Here is a 19,555-nt window from a genome sequence, read left to right on the forward strand (position 1 = left end):
GTAATAAAATTGGAATAGCATAACAATTGAAAAGATGAAATGAAATTTAAAAAATTCCCTGATAATTTCAAAATATTAGATGTGATTAAAACTGAAAATGTTAATTTATAAACAGCTTGCAAGTCTGACAAAAAGTAAAAGAATTATATTTCTGCAATATATTGCTAATGATATATTCTAGAAATTTATTTCATAAGTATAATATGGCTTATAATTTTTGAATTAATGATTAAATTATTTTTGGCTTTTTTGTAAGTGATCGATTTGAAAAGATTTTGTTTTGTAATAAAGAAATACTCTATGATGATTTTTGAATTCATTTGTTGATTAAATGAAAGAAATTTAAAAATGGAATGAATTCAAATGAGATTTTACAACTGAAAATGTTATTTATTTAAAAATATTTTTTTCAAGAATTATTATTTTTTCTTCTACAGTACATGCTTCCTGCTATTGTTCACATTAATAATCAACCACGTTTAGAGAGAGGAGATGGGCCTATTGTAAGTATTATGAATTTGTTAATATCAATTAAGTAAATGGTTTCAACTTTAATTTATCTATTCTACTTTAAATAACTTTGATAATTCATAATATAACTATCACAATGAACAGAGGAATAACAACTGAATAATTTAATTATTTTAATTAAATATTTATTGTTATCGAATACACATTTAATTCTTATAAGTTATAAATGCAATAGATTTTAAAATTTATGAGGTTTCTTTTTATATTAGAAATGTAATGTATTTATGTAATGATATAAATATATTACTGTTAGAATGTCCTTTATCAAAGTTTGATTGTACTAAAAATGAGATAAACTGACTTATTATAAGTTATCAGTTCAACTGATGCTTAGATTGTGTGTTGGCCATTATTACAATTCATAAAAAATTTAATGAAATTATTAATATGAGTTAATAAATTGTGAAATTTACTTCCAGAGCAACATTTGTCAAGTCATATAAATTATTTTATTTAATCTGCTTTCTTATCTGTTTTGTTTCCACATCATTTAATGCATATATTGCTTTCATTTAATTTGATTTAAATTGTTTGAGATTATAAATGTTATAGAATTTCTAATCTAATAGTGACCTACAAAGATATATTTTTTAATTTGATTATTTCTCTCAAAATAAAAATAGAAAAAAAAGGAAATAGATTTGAAGGAAAAGGAAAAAGTTGTAGATTATAATAAAGATTAATTTCTAATTTTTGATTAACTTAATACTTATAACAAATTTAAAGTAATTAGCATTTAAAAACTTTTCAGGTATTGGTACTTGCACCTACACGTGAATTAGCACAACAGATACAACAAGTAGCATGTGATTTTGGACGGTCTTCACATATTCGAAACACTTGTGTATTCGGTGGAGCACCTAAAGGACCTCAGATTGCTGATTTAGAAAGAGGTAAATTTTGTAAGATTTTAAGTTTATCAGTATTTACTAGAGAAAATTGTTTTTAAAACAAATTAATAATCCTCCACCAAAATACTTTGGATCTATTAATCTGTTTTTGTCTGAGAATTCCTTGCTTAACATTGTCATTTAGTACAGCAGCTTTACTATTATCATTAATTAATAATGATACAGTCAAACCTGTCTATAACAGAACCTGTATAAAGCAAAAACCTGTCATTAATGGAAAATTTCTTCGGTCCCATGAATTTTTTGCAAAAATTAATGTAAATTAATCTGTACATAGCGGAATCTGGAAATGGAAATGGAAAGGAAATTTGGTTAGTGTAATGGAAAAATTGGTATCTTTATCTGATTTAACATATTTAACAATAAGTTTACAAGCCTAGCATGTATAAATCATAAAAAAGTGAAAAAATATACATAACCCAATACAGAATAGAAAATACAACTACTATATTACAATAATTTTATTGGATTTTGAACAGAAAGTTTTTCTATATTTTTATTAACAGCTGTTTTTACTTAACATAAATATGTGACATAATTATAAATTGTGAAATTTAACACATTATTTCTGATGTAAGATTGTATTTTTGTTTTGAAGCTTATTTTAAACTTTTTTACAGTGCATTTTGTTTGAGTAAAATCAAGTCGAAATGTCTGCGGATAAAATGCACATCAGGCACATTGTGCATACTTTTTTTAAGTTTCATAAAGGATATCATGCTATACAAACAATAAAAATTACTCATACTGTGTATAGGGATGCTTGTAAACTCAGAATGTGTCAAATGTGGTTTTGAAAGTTTCGTTTGGGAAATTTTGAACTAAAGGATACAAAATGTATGGGCCCCAAAAGCTGTCAAAAAGAAATTGCAGGGAGAAAGTGTTAAATATTGATGAAGAACAACTTGTGAATTTGCAACAAATCTTAGTGTGTCACAGACATATAATATTGTTGAAACGTTGCATCCATTTGAAATGGTTGTAAAACATTCTGATGATTGTGTTCTGCATGCAATTTGTTTTTTTTTCCACTTATGAAAAAATGAACTGGATTGAGTATAACTTTGTTGGATGAAGGTAGGCAGCTGTAAGGTTTTATTTTATTTTTAAATTGGTTACATTTTTATGGATGAATGAAAAATTAAAATAAAAATATTTGTTGTTAACCAAAAATTTGTTATAGTGGGTGGTGATTGTTTGGTTGAGTACCAAGATACCACTGTATTTGATTAATGTGATTTTGATATACACAGTAACATTGATAATTTATTAATCACATTAATCAAGGGATACCTATCATAGGTAACCTATATATAGTGGAAATGTGTCCACTGTGGAAGAGTTGTTCAGTCTCTTGGAGTTCCATTATAGACAGATTTGACTGTATATTATTAGTTATGAAGATTAACATACATATAACATATGTCAAATGCAAAAAAAATGTTTATGCTTAAGTAACAAACTACTTTATAATTGTGTGAACAAACTAGTTTAGAGGGAACTAATATAATAAAACATCTATTACCAATATTTTTTTTTTTTAAATTTTCTGATCTGTGGGCTTTAAGGTATTTTTTTATACATATTATGGATTTTGTCCTTTATCATTCTGACTTGTGTGTAGAACCTGTATTTCCCAAAACATCGGGTGATGTTTTTAGCTTCTTGTCTACTTGATTTTTCTAAAAAATATTTCATGAGACATGCACAAATTTGAACTGTGAATCTTGAACTGCAGTAAAATGCCTTACCATCAAGCTATTCTTTTGACTATTGTGAGATCCGAAAGGCCCCTGGGCCTCATTTATGAATTTTATTAATATGTTTAAATTATCGACAAAATATTATTTCGTTTTGTGTGAAAAAACTGGTGTTTTAGACGTGGGAAAAACCCCACATAACAAATGTTATTTCCTTTTCGTCAAGGAGAACATCCGTTGTTTTTACATATCCGTTAAAAATCTCGCTCAGATGGGAAATGACTACCCCTCATTCGTCCCCCTTTTCGCCGGTTCTCACGAAGAGTTACTGGACAATGATTGGACGAAATTTGGAAATAAAAGGAGAAATTAGTCAGAATTCGAGGAGTTCTCCGACCGATTTGAAAGTGTCCAGACTCCACATACAGTTTTCCTCCTGATGGCCAACGCCCATAACGAAGTCCGATAGACTAAGTCCCGAGTTTACACTTAGAAGAAGTGATAATTTTGTATTTTGTGCACGAATTAATCTCCCATACAATAGAAGCATGAATCCTATCTACAAGGTGACCTATATCTACAGAAACGAAGACGACAACTAACAGGTCGTATGTTTATAATAATCTTGTGAGCTCTCTCTCTCGAACGCACATTAGCATAAGTATAGTTGTAACCGTCAGCTTGTCGTTTAATTGTTGTTGACCATTTGTATTCATTGTTTAGTTTTATTAAATTTTACTTTTGCTTATATAAGTATGTCTCCTCGATTCATTTCCGAATCAGATCGCGTACGCGTGTTAATCCGCGTCTAATAAGATCGATTAACTGGTGTCGGGAACCTGACAATTGGAATAAAGACCTCACAGTCTAGAATTCCTCTTTTATCTATATATCACCGCCCTCCGGTCAAACAAATCTTGACATAAGATCGGATCTCAAGATCCGAAACTAAGGATACAGATTTTGGTTAATCTGTGCCGATTAAGTGTTACACGAGTACTATCTACTCCGTAACCCCGGCTAATCTCACACTATCTGTGGCTATTTCATTGCACTTCGTTTATAATCATATTAATATAGGGTTGTTGCAAATGAAATTGTCGTTTTTCAAAATTTAAACTTTCCACCCTTGTTCANGATTTTGATATACACAGTAACATTGATAATTTATTAATCACATTAATCAAGGGATACCTATCATAGGTAACCTATATATAGTGGAAATGTGTCCACTGTGGAAGAGTTGTTCAGTCTCTTGGAGTTCCATTATAGACAGATTTGACTGTATATTATTAGTTATGAAGATTAACATACATATAACATATGTCAAATGCAAAAAAAATGTTTATGCTTAAGTAACAAACTACTTTATAATTGTGTGAACAAACTAGTTTAGAGGGAACTAATATAATAAAACATCTATTACCAATATTTTTTTTTTTTAAATTTTCTGATCTGTGGGCTTTAAGGTATTTTTTTATACATATTATGGATTTTGTCCTTTATCATTCTGACTTGTGTGTAGAACCTGTATTTCCCAAAACATCGGGTGATGTTTTTAGCTTCTTGTCTACTTGATTTTTCTAAAAAATATTTCATGAGACATGCACAAATTTGAACTGTGAATCTTGAACTGCAGTAAAATGCCTTACCATCAAGCTATTCTTTTGACTATCTGTGGCTATTTCATTGCACTTCGTTTATAATCATATTAATATAGGGTTGTTGCAAATGAAATTGTCGTTTTTCAAAATTTAAACTTTCCACCCTTGTTCATTGTTTAATTTTCTGACATTTAAAAAAGGCATTGGGAAAGTCAAGAAGCTTGATAAATGACTAATGCACAAGCTCAGCAAGAGAGAGATGATTTATCATTTGGAGGTCTGCTATTCTCAGATTTTCTGGAACAAAAATGAAGGTTTATTGTATATTTTAACTTGCAATGAAAAATAGTTAGGACAATTGTCGACATTCTGAGCAGTGGCTAGATGTGGAAGAACCAAAACGGAACCTTCATCCATGGAAGGTTATGGTGTCTGTATGGAGGTGTGATTTATTTTTCACTTTTGCAACAAGGTAACTTGATTAATATAAAGAAATTGAAACGATGCATTATAAACTGCACATTCAAGAGTTGGCCTTGGTGAATAGATTTGATATATGACATGTCTGTATGACAATATCAAACTACATGTTGCAAAGCAGACCATAAAAAAAAATTGGCAGAATTGAACTTCAGAATTTTTCTTCACGTACTTTATTTTTCATATTATTAGCCAATGGACTACTACTATTTTAAATATCTTGATTATTTTATAATAATGTATTTTTGGGAGGGTTGAAGAGTTTTCCTTCAAAAAATACATTTGGTGATGTTTTGGCCTCTCATTTTCCTGATTTTTATTGAATTGGCATTAATACACTTCTATTGCATTGATAGAAGTGTATTTGAGTGGATGGAGATTATTTTGATTAAATACTGGAGTGTTAAATTAGATTAATAAACTTTCAAATCAAAAATAAAAATATTCAATTTTGTTTTCAACAACTCAATAATAGTAATATACAGTAAGACCCACTTAACACGGGGGATGCGTTCCTAGATGACAAGCGCTAAACAAAACAGCATTAAACGAGGTCATTTTAACATACAACAGATAGGGATAGGGGAACATGCAGCCAAAAATAAACAAATTTTACTTTAAGTTATTTTTATATTAATTTGTATAATAATGTATGTTAAATAACACAAACATATGCACAGAGAAATGCAAAGTTCATTTTTTGTGAGGAAGGTCCTGGCTTTTCTGAAATTTTTGTTTTTTGCGATAGAAGTCCTGTAGTTTCATTTGTTACTTTTTTCTTTCTTTAAAGCCCTGGTCACACTATGCGATTTCCAGCTGCGCAGACGACTGCAACCGTGACGGTTGTTCTCGTTAACTAGTAATCCTCCCTCAAAAATTGGCATGACTGCAACTGCAACTAGAAACAAAAAGTTTGTTCTACTTGCGACAATTTCAAATGTGCATCCAATCAACAAACGCATGCATGTCATACAGTGACAACATTGAAAATAGTTCTTCATCATGGCGGATAGTTAGAGGATTAATACTTTTACAGAATCGAGATTGATCGAGCTTATTCAGGCTCACGAATACCTGTGGGATTTTAATTCTTTGTTTTATTGAAGATTTTATCTTTTCGTGTATTCTCACCAGCTCTATCAAGATAATCGCCTTTTTTCTTTTATTCATTGCAGAATAAGAAAAGTGGCTAAAATTCCGTAAATACTCTGAAGTAGAATGTAAAATGTCAGCAAACTCACGAAAGTAGTCAAAAACAAGTAATTTTATTGTTTTATTATAGGGTCATGTGTTTCCGTGTTGCAACGTCAACGAACAGTGTGTGACCATGAGAAGATGTGTGCAACTCACGCTTGTTGCAGTTGCAGTTGGCTGCGCGGCTAGAAATCGCTTAGTGTGACTAGGGCTTAAGCAAATGTTGGTAGCAGATGATCTCATCCAAAACGCCTCGTTTTGCTTTTGCACTGCTTTCAAAATCTGTTATCAAACTGTTATCAAAACATTATCAAACTTTTACTAAGGAAATCTGTTACAAGTTCTTTGGGTTCTTCGTTTTCAGAAACTCTGTTTTCCAGTTGTACATGAATTCCTTGTTCTGCCAGTTCTTGAAAGTTGTCGTTGGTAAGGCTCTCACCAGAAACCTGCTGTAACTCCTCAATATCCTGCTCATCTACATCTCCTAGTCCTGCTGTATCAATTAGGTTGAATTTGGTCAACCTAATGATACAGCAATCGACTCTTCTTGTTGAGGATTTTTGGATACCTTCAGCCATAACTTTTTTTGCACTTTGCTTATGCATTTATCAGTTAATTCTTGTCAAGCAAAGCTGATATTGTTTATGGCATCCATGATGTTTTATATGTTTTCCAAAATTGCACCAAACAAAAATAGATTTATAAAAAGTAAACTTTTTTGCTACACTTTTCTGATTAGTTCATGTTCGTAAGTAATTGTATTATATATGAATCAATGAAATGCCGCATAATTTAAATCAGTGTAAATTTTGAGCTTTTTTTAAGGCTTCGAGCAGTCAGCATTATATCGAATTAACGTTAAGCGGAGTCTTACTCTATAAACCTAACCCTTGATATATATGGTTCATGTAAAATTTGCAATTTTGGTTTAACACATTTGGAAACTTGCAACAAAATTTCATTTTACAAGATAAGGTTATAACAATGAGCAACATTATAACAATAATTTTTTTATTGCAGTTACAGTCGACCCCCCTATAATTACGGTCCCTATAATTACGATTCCTATAAAACTACGAAAAAATATACGTATTTTGGAAATGTTGAGTCGGATTAGTGTAGAATCGATTAATTTTATGGAAGAAAACCTTTCAATCAGCCGTAGTCCGTAAACTTGACACGTGTCGGGCTGTGATTGGAACGACTTGTAAGAAATCGGATTCCTAATAAATTGGAACGTATCTATATCTTATAGGGGGGTCGACTGTATTAAATAGTTACATTAGTGATTTGATAACCTGTTAAGTAAATCATCATGAATTGAGATTAGTATTTTAAAATAAAATTTTACTTTATATTATGTGTTTTTTATTAATATTATATATAAAGACAAATGTTTAACCTATATTTCTAATGGGGTTAATTCAAAAGCTTTTTTTAATATTTATTTTATCTTATAGTTATTTTTAAAAGTTTATCAATGAATTGTTTTTAATCTATATTTAAAATTTTCAGGTGTAGAAATTTGCATTGCCACTCCTGGTCGCCTGATTGACTTTTTGGAAGCTGGTAAAACTAATTTACGACGTTGCACTTATCTTGTGTTAGACGAAGCTGATCGTATGCTCGATATGGGTTTTGAACCGCAGATTCGGAAGATTGTCGAACAAATAAGAGTAAGTAAATTTTAAAAATCTAATTTCAAAGGAAAATTTTTTAATATTTATATTTGGAAATTTAAAAATTAAATTAAAAGAAAGTTTGGTTTATTCACATTTACCAATTCTGTTAAAGAAGCCAAAAATCGTAATAAACTGATTTATAAATAGTATTATAAAATAGTAATTAGCTGTAGAAACAGTTTATGCTCATTTTAATATCCTTTACTTGTTTAAATGGAAATAAAAATTAATGTTTCAAGAGCAGAGTAGATATTAAATTTTGTAGCAAAAGTATGAAATGTACACTGATTTGGTATAGAAGACTAAGACTAATTGTCACTGAATTACAATCTGAATATTCTGAACTATTGTACATTTTAATTAGATTAGAATTAGTCTTTGGAAGTAGAGAATATTTTTTTGTAAGTCCATTTACTTAATTTAAATATTAATGTTGAAAAATTATCATGTTTTAGTAATAAGAATGTTCTTGTAAAATTCTAAATGTCCTAAAAATTCATTAAACTATAAAAAACAAATTCAGTTCATATTGATGACAAAACAGAAGCATAATTAATGAAGTAACAACTTACAACAGACTTTTCTTATTGGCCACTGCTAGATCTAGAATTATTCCTATTATACAAAGAAAAAATGTTTTTGGTTGATAAAATGTAATAAAAAACTTATGTTATGGTGGTAATTTTTTAATATCTATGTTTTGAAACTATTTAATTATGAATATAAACTGACCCTGTTTATTATAGTTCATTGAATTTATTTCAAAGTCATACATGATATAAAACAAACTTTTAGATCTGTAGCTGATTAAAGAAAAAATTGTAGAGTATAATACAGACTAATTATAAAATTTGTTTTCATTTTAGCCAGATCGTCAGACATTAATGTGGAGTGCAACTTGGCCAAAAGAAGTACGCACATTAGCTGAAGATTTCTTGAAAGATTACATTCAGATTAATATTGGAGCTTTACAACTCTGTGCCAATCATAATATTTTACAAATTATAGATGTCTGTCAAGAATCGGAGAAAGAACAGAAGTAAACTTTTTTAAATAATTTTATTAAGTTAAATTTTACAAAAGAGGAAAAAAAACATTAATTTTATATTTTTTAAATTTTATTTTTGAATACATTCAGTAAAGTACTTGTGGACTAAAGATTACTGTGCTCTCAAAACATAACAATAAAACGATTCCCTAGATCAGGGCTGTCCATCCCTGATCTAGGGCTGTTTTATGTTTTATGTGGCCTACTGCACCCTAAAAGTTTTAGATACATTTTCATTTATTTTGATAAAGAATGTTGTAAAAATTATTCTCATTTCACTGGATACACTTTGATGTCATAATGATGTATTTGATGCTAGAAAACTGTACTACCCCACCTGCAAAACATACTATTGTGAATGCTTGTAGCGGTTTTGATGAAAAACATCAAAACCATGAAAAACATCAAAACCACGTTCCTAGAATTATGACTAGTACCATAAATGCAGATATTGACAATATTATAAAAGGAAGGCAATGTCAAAAATTGCATTGAATTTATTTTTATTTTGTATGAATATAATTTGTTTACTGCCAATAATACAGTATTTTATGTGATTATATATTTGTTATTAAAATTTGGTATTCACAATTTGAACTTTTTAAAGGCATATCTAAGCCATTGTCGCATCTGTAATGGTATCCATTGCCTAAAATGCCCACTAGGGGCACCCTAGTGATGATTTTAAATTAACAATAAATTATTTTTATTTGTAATAGGAATTTATTATTGATATGAATTTATTATTTATACCACGGAATGGTAGAAATAATTATTATGTGCCTTGTCTTATTATATGCCTTGATTAGCCTTGTATCGCACGTTTACAACATCCTGTGACTCAGTGAACATCACGCATTGACTCACGGGAAATTTGTTGAAAAAATGGCGGATACATTTAACATCGAGGGTTACCAGCAAAGGCAAATAAACAAATTAAACTATCTTCAAGCGTTTATAGGATGTTTAATAACACTAAATAATTATTTTTAATTAGCATCATGTCTCTTACCGTACAATAGGACTACCTCATACTTTTGTTGAACAATAAATTATTTTTATTTGTAATAGGAATTTATTATTTATACCACGGAGAATAACAAAAAAAAACAAATAACAATTCATATATTAAGTAGATCAAAGTTGCCTCATGGAAATTTGTAAAGAGTGCCCACTAGGGGGCATCCTGGGCTATTAGTATTTATGTAAAATACCTTTGTGGCTTGCTGAATATACATAAATTTCTAATTTGGCCCATTAGGAAAAAGGTTGGACAACCCTGCCTTAGATAAAAACAATTACACTACACATATAAAAATTAATAAGCATGAACAAATAATTTAGACATAATTAAATTAAAACAGAAAAAGACATGATACAATATATAGTAAAACATCCAATGTGTAAAAATGTGATAAAAGAAATATTAATATAAAAGCTATGCATTTATTTATAATCAATAAAATTTCATTCTAAAAGTTGAGAATGCACTAAATCTTAAAAAATCAGAATGGGAAAAGAAGAATAAAAGTAATAAAAGTGGGGAAAAAATAAAACAAAGATTTTAACTGCCTTATACCGTATGGTGTTTTAAATACTGTATGTCTTGATAAATAAGATTTCTGACAGGGTACGAAGTTACGAGCATTTGTGGAAAAAAAATTGTTTTTGATATGTTTAGGACGTAATTAGGAGTGGAAAGGTGTGATTTATTTATTTTTTTGGTTCAATGAGGAGGTATTCTTAAGATTAAATTATCAAGAGAGAACATACCATTAAAAAATTCATAAAACAGAATCCTGTCGAAATATTCAATGCAACAAGATAAAAAAAAGTACTCCTAGTCTAAATCTAATGATCTTACCAGAATAGTGTAATGTAGATAGGAAAGTTTATTAAAAAGAAGACAAATTTTATTAAGTTTGCTAGTAGTCAGTTGTAGGAAATAACTGTGGATATCCAAATTCAGTTGTGGATATCAAATTAGCAGTTGTCAATAACTGACTGAAAGTTGGAAGAAAATATAGCTCTAAGCACATTATATAAGGAAATGTTATGGCAGTGTCTCAGTTGTAATTAAGAAATTTTTCTTAGAAGATAGATATTTTACCTACATAAAACATTTAATAAATATGACAAAAATGCTACATGCAGAGGATGGGAGTACATACATTGATGATAGTTAAAGAAAGGCAAGATATTTTCACAACAAAGATTGAGTCATTGTACTCACAAAGTTTGATAATGTGTAACTGAGGGTGAAAACACAGTAGGATATCTCCATGTGTCTGATTAAACTCTGACGACAACCAGCTTTTAGTAAAGATTAGATCTCATAGTTGTTGATGTATATAAATTCACTTTAATCCAAAAAAAATTTGGTTGATTTTCTCACAGCAACTTTATTTCGGGTTGTTGTAATTTCACAACCCCTCCTCAGTGCTGATGTTTTTAGAGAAAAAATAACATAAAAACTCCATTTTCACATTTGGGTTTTTTCCATAAATATACATACAAAGTTTTTTCAATTTACATCCAGTTTTATGTATTTACTGGGTTTTCACTTGTTGTTTATGATGATGACTACTTGCCAGCTTTTTCAGTTAAAAACAGTATAAGTGTGAAACATTACAATACAATTTTAAAACTATAAAATGGTAAAAAAGGTGCAATTTTTACTTAATTGTTATTATGTATATTAGTATATAGGCTTACAAACATATCACACATTAATTTTTATCATCAGTGTATAAAACCTTAGTTATTACAGTGTAGTACATCATAGACTGAACTATTATTATATTTTATGTGGTAAAGCTCCATCTATCAATTGATACCACTGAGGGTTGATCGTTATGCCCTCTGAGATATTAATTAATTTTTCTTTAGGTTGTTTTTGTATTTCAATGTGTTCTTTAAATTTCCTTTTATAAGTGTATTGTAGTTGCTGTGAGAAAAACAACCAAATTTTTTTTCAGATTAAAGTGAATTTGTATACATCTAGAATATACTGCATCCATATTACATAGACTCATAGTTATTGTTTAACAGATGGGTGGAAGTAGCATTTATTTTTTATAGATTTTACATTAAAAAAAATTTTTAATACCATTGTGTCAACTTTATGAATATTATGGAATCCCTTATTTTGGAAAGTTATTTTGTGTTGGTCCAACTCTTTTGCCTCTGCTGTATAGTCAGTGTGTGAGAGGACACCTTGATGGAATATGACATTATCTCCATAATTTGATGAGCTGACAATGGGTTTCAGTGATGGAAGCTTTTTTTGAAAATTGAATATTTGTATGGACTTTTTCTCAAGACTACTTTTCTTACTGCTCCATTGTTTGCAAGTGTTAGGTCATAACTGTGTCCATTCTAAAGACTGGCACGCACCAGTTGTTACAATATTAGCACTATAATGCTATACTATATAGCAAACTTAAATCAATTATTGGACAAATGAAACTCTGCATAAGTTTGTAGCATGCTGAAAACTGGTGCACACCAGCCTTAACCATTTAATTTTATCAATTTAAGTTTAACTAACTACTTATGTTGGAGTTATACTTGATAGTGCTTTTATTTTTAAACTGCAAATCAAGTAAAGTTACTTTTTAATCACTCCACATCAGCACTGAGTATTTTATACTTAAAATATGACTGAATTGTATAAAACAGATAATTCAATTTCCTGATAGTTAATTTTTACTAATTTCAGGAATTTGATATCTTAATTTAATTGGATAAAGAAAAGCATGCCAATTAATTAACCACTGCATAAAAGTTTGAAATTGTTGCATTCAGTTCTTTTTTCTCTTTGGAATTAAAATTAAATCAAATCAAACGATCAACTGTGTCAATAGGACACTATGGCTTAAATGCCTCTTTTACGTATTCAATTAAATTAATGATTGAATCTCTGTAGATACCTCTCAGACTTCCACATTATATTTGATTGTTTTTAAATTTCCATATAAATTAAAATATATATATATCTTAATATAATAATAAAACTTTTTAAAATATATTGTAGGCATGTATACTAAAAATTTAGTAAAAATAATTCTTAATGAACTTCTTAATAATTTTTATAATATTAGAAAAATAAGAAAACTGCCTTTATCACAGTAAATTTATAACAACTTACTATGAGAAAGGCAATGTCTTTTTGGAATTTTAATGCATTTTCTAATTTTATTTTTGGAACTTAAAAATAATAAAATAATTGTTTATTTCAAAAATAATTTTAATCTAAATTACGATATCTTTTCTTTTAGACTTTTTAAATTGTTGGAAGAAATAACAAATGAAAAAGAGAATAAGGTAACTTTATTATGAAAGATTTTTAGATAATCTTTTTATAAGTAATTACTAAGATGTTTTATTTATAATTAAATCTGTTTGGTTTCGTTTCCCTTTTTTTTTTTTTTCTTATGTCTATAATTTTCTCTTTATTTTATTAAAATTTTTCAATTACAGACAATTATTTTTGCTGAAACAAAAAGAAGAGTAGATGATTTGACAAGAAGAATGAGAAGAGATGGGTAAATAACTTGTTTGTTATAATTGGATTTTAAAGAAATAAATAATAATAATTAATATATAAAAGATTCCTAAGCACCTGGAAGTCACNAAACAGCAAAAATAAAATACTAAGACAGAACTGCTGAAATTGTGTCAGGCTAACTAATGGGATGCTGAAATTTTGTTTTGTTTGTTCAGTAACTGTTGGGAAAATATCAGACAAAAATTAATGTTACTACTGTCTTTTAACTTGAAAACTGTTTAATAATAATATAAATTGTATATTTGAATGTAGCTTTAATTAATATGAAATGATTTTTAAACTATAGGGTTTAGAAAATGAAAGAAAGAAATCAAAATTGTAATGATAATTTGATTCTGTTGACAAAATGACAGAAAATAATGAATGCTGTTGTGTGTAAACAAGACAAGACATCATGTGGTCAAGCTTGGAGTATCATTCTAAATATATATAATTATTTTAGTTAAAATACACTTTACTGTTATATGTTATAAAAAGATAAATAAATAATAGCTTTTCTCATTTCTTAAAACCATGTGGATTTATGGTTGTGGATTAATAACAGAATAAACTACTATAATTTAATAAAACATTTTGCTTTTAGTTTTAATAATTTGGCAATTATAAAAAATATGTAATGGTTAATTAGAAAAATTAGCTAGTTAAAAAGTTGGAGAAGCAATAGCATAAGTGCATAGTAAGTCAAATGTTATTTTATTTTGTCAATGTGCCATATGGTAAGGTATGTGACGTTCGGAGAATTTGTACAAAATTGGCCAGGGGATGTCAGGGAATTTAAAACAGAAATTTGAATAGGAACCTTATATATAATAATTAGATAATGTTTTAAAATTTGGATGGATTTTGTCAGCATTGCTTTTTTTTTTTTTTTTCTTTTTTGAATAATTAGGAGAGAGATGATTTTTTGTTATCTGTCTATGGTTATAAAGACCATTTATTGATTTGTGACAATTAATGATAACTATTTTATAGTTTATTTTGTATAATTATTACAAATGAAAGAATGCTGATTTCCATCCCATTCACTATCTCAAATTGTATCATTATCATAATTTATGGATATAGGCTTGTAAACATAAATGGTAGCTATGAACACAACACAAGCTGTCATTGGATAACAAGAATTGTTCACTTGAGAAAATAAAAGCTTAAAGAACACTAAAATGAATAATTTTAATGTATTTTTAAAAAATTAAAAAAAAAAAAAGTTTTATTGGTAATGTTTTTGAGATTGGGGATGATGAAGTGTTCACCCTCAACATACTCCACTTCAGTTTTAATCCTCTAAAACATCATTAAAATATGTTGACATTGGACTTAGGTGTGTCTTCAAAGTTTCAGCTTTCTGTCTTAATTATAAGTGAATGAAATTTGAGATGCATGATTTGAGGACACGATATAAAGCAAGTTAAATAAAAGTGTTTAAAAAAATTAAAAACTGCAAATATTTTTACTTGACTAATTGTGCTTTTTTGGTCAGAAAAACTGATCCAAAATAGAACATAAATTACTTATTGAGTGGAACATATTTGCAAAATACAAAATATTGTGAAAAATGAACTGAATGATGGATTAAGGTGTTATGTCAAAAAATAAATGTAAAATTAAAAAGTATTAGTTTTTTTTTTCCTCTGCTTAAAACTTGGATTAGACAGAGGAGGAAAAAACCTGTTTTCCCTCTGTTATAGCATCTTAATTCATCCTTTTATTTCATTTTTTTATATTCTGTATTTTGAAAATATGTTTCGTTCATTTGTAATTTCAATTATGTTCTATTTCTGGTCAGTTTTTCTGCCTATAGAAGTTTGATTGATCAAGTGAAAATGTTTGCTAAGATTTTCAATTTTTTAACTTGCATTCATTAAATTTTTATTTTCTTTAACATTGGCTTAAGTAAACATTTATCTGTTTAGGCTGGTGAACACTGCAGTAAGATGCAGTCTGTAACTTAATTGAATGCTTTATATTATAGCATGTTTGTTATGAGCTCTTCTGATTTAATAAATTTTATAAGTGATATTGGTATAAAATCAATGAAATTTTAATACGAATCCCTTTAATTTCATTATGTTTACTGCATATTCCAGAATAGTTTCAATAGATTGTCTTACATTCTGTTCTTATTAATGTTTCTTTGCTAATAATTCTGATTTTCTGTTGAGTTTAAATCTACTTCAATTTTTGAGTTTTTTTTAAAATAATCTTCTAGTGATACAGTTCTTTTAGGACTATAATTGTATAACATATAACTTATGTTAATATAACTGTGTTTATATTTGTAATTATATGGACTAATAAACATTAGCTTGACTAGACTAGAGAATTTGTGAATTGCCACTTAAATAGTACATTTGNTTCTTAATTTTTATAGTATTTTTGTCAATTTGGCACCCATAACTATTGCAGTGTTCTGCTACTGCAGAATTTGCATAATTACCCCTTATTGCACGTATGTGCTCTTTTATTCTTGTACTGAATTTTCTTTTTGTTTCTCCAATATAAATTTTGACTGGATCACAGCTGCAATTGAATGAATACACAATTTCTTTTTCTTCCGACCTATGATATAAATATCTTTTAAATAAATTATTTTTTTCAGGTGGCCAGCAATGTGTATTCATGGTGATAAATCACAGCCTGAAAGAGATTGGGTTCTAAATGGTAAAATGTTTTTTCATATTTAAGTACATTGAAGAACTAATATTTTTTTGTAATTTATTGGAAATGTCTTATAATGAAGCCAAGTTTTTATAAAGTATTATTTTGTTTTTATTATTTTATACACAATGAATTATAAATAATGGTTATGTTAATGTACTGACAACTAAATTAGTGAAACAGCTACAACTTTTTTAATTATCATTGTATTTTTTTCCCTCTAAAACAGAAATACAATCATAATTTTTTAAAAATAAAAATGCTTTAAAACAGATTGCAATTCTGTATTATTGTTGATATAATATAAGTAATGTTGCTTTTCTTTTTTACAAATTTCATATTCCTCCAGTTATAATTTTATCTTTATCTTTCCTGTCTCTTGAGTTATTCTAATTTCCTGCATGTAATTTAGTTAATCTGAAAAAATTTTAAACAAAAATAAAAATGTTGCATAACTTACTACACTGACTGTCATTTATCTTGCACCTTTAAGTTAAGTTGCTGTTCAAACATGTCACTATGCAGTTTATAAAACATCATCTCAAATATTCTATTTTTTCCTCATTTCTTTTGTTCTTTTCCATTAGTAATTTAATGTAGATGTAATTTAAGAATATAAATGAAACAGCAAAAATAAAATACTAAGACAGAACTGCTGAAATTGTGTCAGGCTAACTAATGGGATGCTGAAATTTTGTTTTGTTTGTTCAGTAACTGTTGGGAAAATATCAGACAAAAATTAATGTTACTACTGTCTTTTAACTTGAAAACTGTTTAATAATAATATAAATTGTATATTTGAATGTAGCTTTAATTAATATGAAATGATTTTTAAACTATAGAGTTTAGAAAATGAAAGAAAGAAATCAAAATTGTAATGATAATTTGATTCTGTTGACAAAATGACAGAAAATAATGAATGCTGTTGTGTGTAAACAAGACAAGACATCATGTGGTCAAGCTTGGAGTATCATTCTAAATATATATAATTATTTTAGTTAAAATACACTTTACTGTTATATGTTATAAAAAGAGCAAAAGTTTATTGTTAGCATTATAATTATTGAGCTACATGTTTTAATCATCAATGAGACTGACTTACCATGTATCAAAAATTATTTTTAAAAGTTACATTTCATTGGATATACTACAAATATATGGTGATAAGTATAGTATATGCTAAAATGAAGTTGAAAAAAATTTTTAACATTGATAATATCCATAGCATGTTTTATGTTTGAACTACCTGGGGCTGGTGTGGCTCTTGATGGTATTGATTACTATATTACACTCCACTATTAGATAGTGGAGTGAATTAGTGGTAAATAAAGCAATTGTCATTAATGTCATTGTTATAGATTTTACTTGAAAAATTGTACATAGTTTACAATATCCAATGAGATAAGTTTGAGAGTCAATTTTTTAGCTCTTATTCACCAAAGAGAATTAAAATATACTAAAATCTATGGTTGGCTTTTAAGTAATTCTCTTGAAAGTCATTATATAGAAAGGGAGAAGTTACTAGAAATTTATTAGCTTCAACGTACATGGACTGCCAAAAACTTCTAATTGTGGTAAAGCACTGTAATAGTAGGACATGTAGAAATGCTTATGTAATCATCTTTAAAGTAGGACCCTTCAGCATGCACACACTTGCACCATCAATCCTGCCATTGATGTAAGCACTATTAGAAGGTTTTTCAGAATATTCAGGAGTTTTGCTGTTGCATTCAATTTGATGTCCTCTGTAACCACAGAGGACATGAAATGTGTCCCTTCAAGACCCATTTTTAATGTAGGGAACAACCAAAAATAGGAGAATGAATAGTTTTTAATTTTAATTTCTTTGTTTATAAGTTATTAGAAATGGAAGAAATCCACTTTCAAAATTGTAAAGCAACATGAAAAATATATCAGAATGATGCTAGTTAATTTACTGATGCATTCTGATTTTGAGAAAAAATTCTTTTTGTACATTTGCATCAAACATACAAAAATAATTTATTTTGTAAGAATTTTGTATCAGCATGCCAGATGCAATGATGCAGGTCTCAGTTAATAATAAAACTGTATTAAATTAATTTGTAATTTTACTTAGTTTTTTTTTTTTTTTTTTTACANTTTTTAATGTTATAACTTTAATTGTCCACAATATAATAATTTATTGAGAAGTTTTAAGGCAAATTTGATGATGTTATATATCCTTAAGTTTTTGAATTACGTTTTGGATTTTTATCATAAAATTACAAAAAATATAAAATTAGGTTTCTATCGTTTATAATAAAAATTCAAAACTACTACAAATTTGCTGAATCAAGTAATAATGACTAATTAATATATTCTCAGATATATGTCAATAATAATAATGTTTTTATTCTGATTGTGTATACACAGTAAAGTATGTTTAATTTATTAGGCATGCTTGATTTTCTTCCAGCAAAACGGTAAATTTGGTATCATACGTACATTACTTTAAATCTACCAGTTTTAATGAAAATATTAAAATTACAATATTATGAAACATTATTTCCCTATTAAGAATATCTTATGAAAAAAGTTAATAATAGTCCTCCAAATAAATAAGCAATGGTTGTGTGTATTGTCATACTGATCATAATGAATATAACAATTATATTTGCTTATTGTACAACCTAATTTCACATCAATCATTTTATATCCTGCTAGTTTGTGTTCTAACATTATTATTATTATTATTTTTTATTGTAAAATTCAATTTAAAAAGTAAATGTTCAAAATATTTTTGTAACCACTACATTTTTCATAAATCAGGTGCTGGGTGTGGCATGACATGAGAGGGGGACATAATTTAAAACTTAATTTTAATGTATTAACTCTTTAATGCTGAAAATTTAAAGCATATAACTGATGATAAAATCTAAAAATACTTAGTAAACTTGATTTTCATACAAGAATTTTAAATTCTTTAAAGTATCTTAAAATATCTTTAAAGAATAGAATGAAATGTATTATGAAAGTAAAAATATATTAACAAGCAAAATCATTTCAAACTTGTTTAAAATGAATTAATTATATTTCAAGAACAAGCATCACTATTGTTTAACTGTATATGAATGTGATGATTATTTTTTCTCTTTAAAAAAATAATCTTTAAAATTCAAGTATTAGAAAATTCTTTATATTTAATAGTAATTTAAT

At 27.7% G+C, this 19,555-nt stretch overlaps 1 protein-coding gene across 1 annotated transcript in view; it reads left to right on the top strand.

Moving 5' to 3' along the window:
• LOC111627075 (ATP-dependent RNA helicase dbp2-like) overlaps positions 1 to 19,555 on the top strand; it is a 49,426-nt gene that overhangs the window by 16,542 nt on the left and 13,329 nt on the right. Inside the window, 8 exon segments of the mRNA XM_023370632.1 lie at positions 438 to 503; positions 1,283 to 1,424; positions 7,936 to 8,096; positions 8,969 to 9,141; positions 13,431 to 13,476; positions 13,633 to 13,697; positions 16,320 to 16,381; positions 18,236 to 18,269. Of these exon segments, the coding sequence (XP_023226400.1) occupies positions 438 to 503; positions 1,283 to 1,424; positions 7,936 to 8,096; positions 8,969 to 9,141; positions 13,431 to 13,476; positions 13,633 to 13,697; positions 16,320 to 16,381; positions 18,236 to 18,269 (749 nt within the window).

Source organism: Centruroides sculpturatus, unplaced genomic scaffold, assembly GCF_000671375.1.
Source record: "Centruroides sculpturatus isolate CEXI.00-Female unplaced genomic scaffold, Cexi_2.0 scaffold33, whole genome shotgun sequence".
NCBI lineage: Eukaryota > Metazoa > Arthropoda > Arachnida > Scorpiones > Buthidae > Centruroides > Centruroides sculpturatus.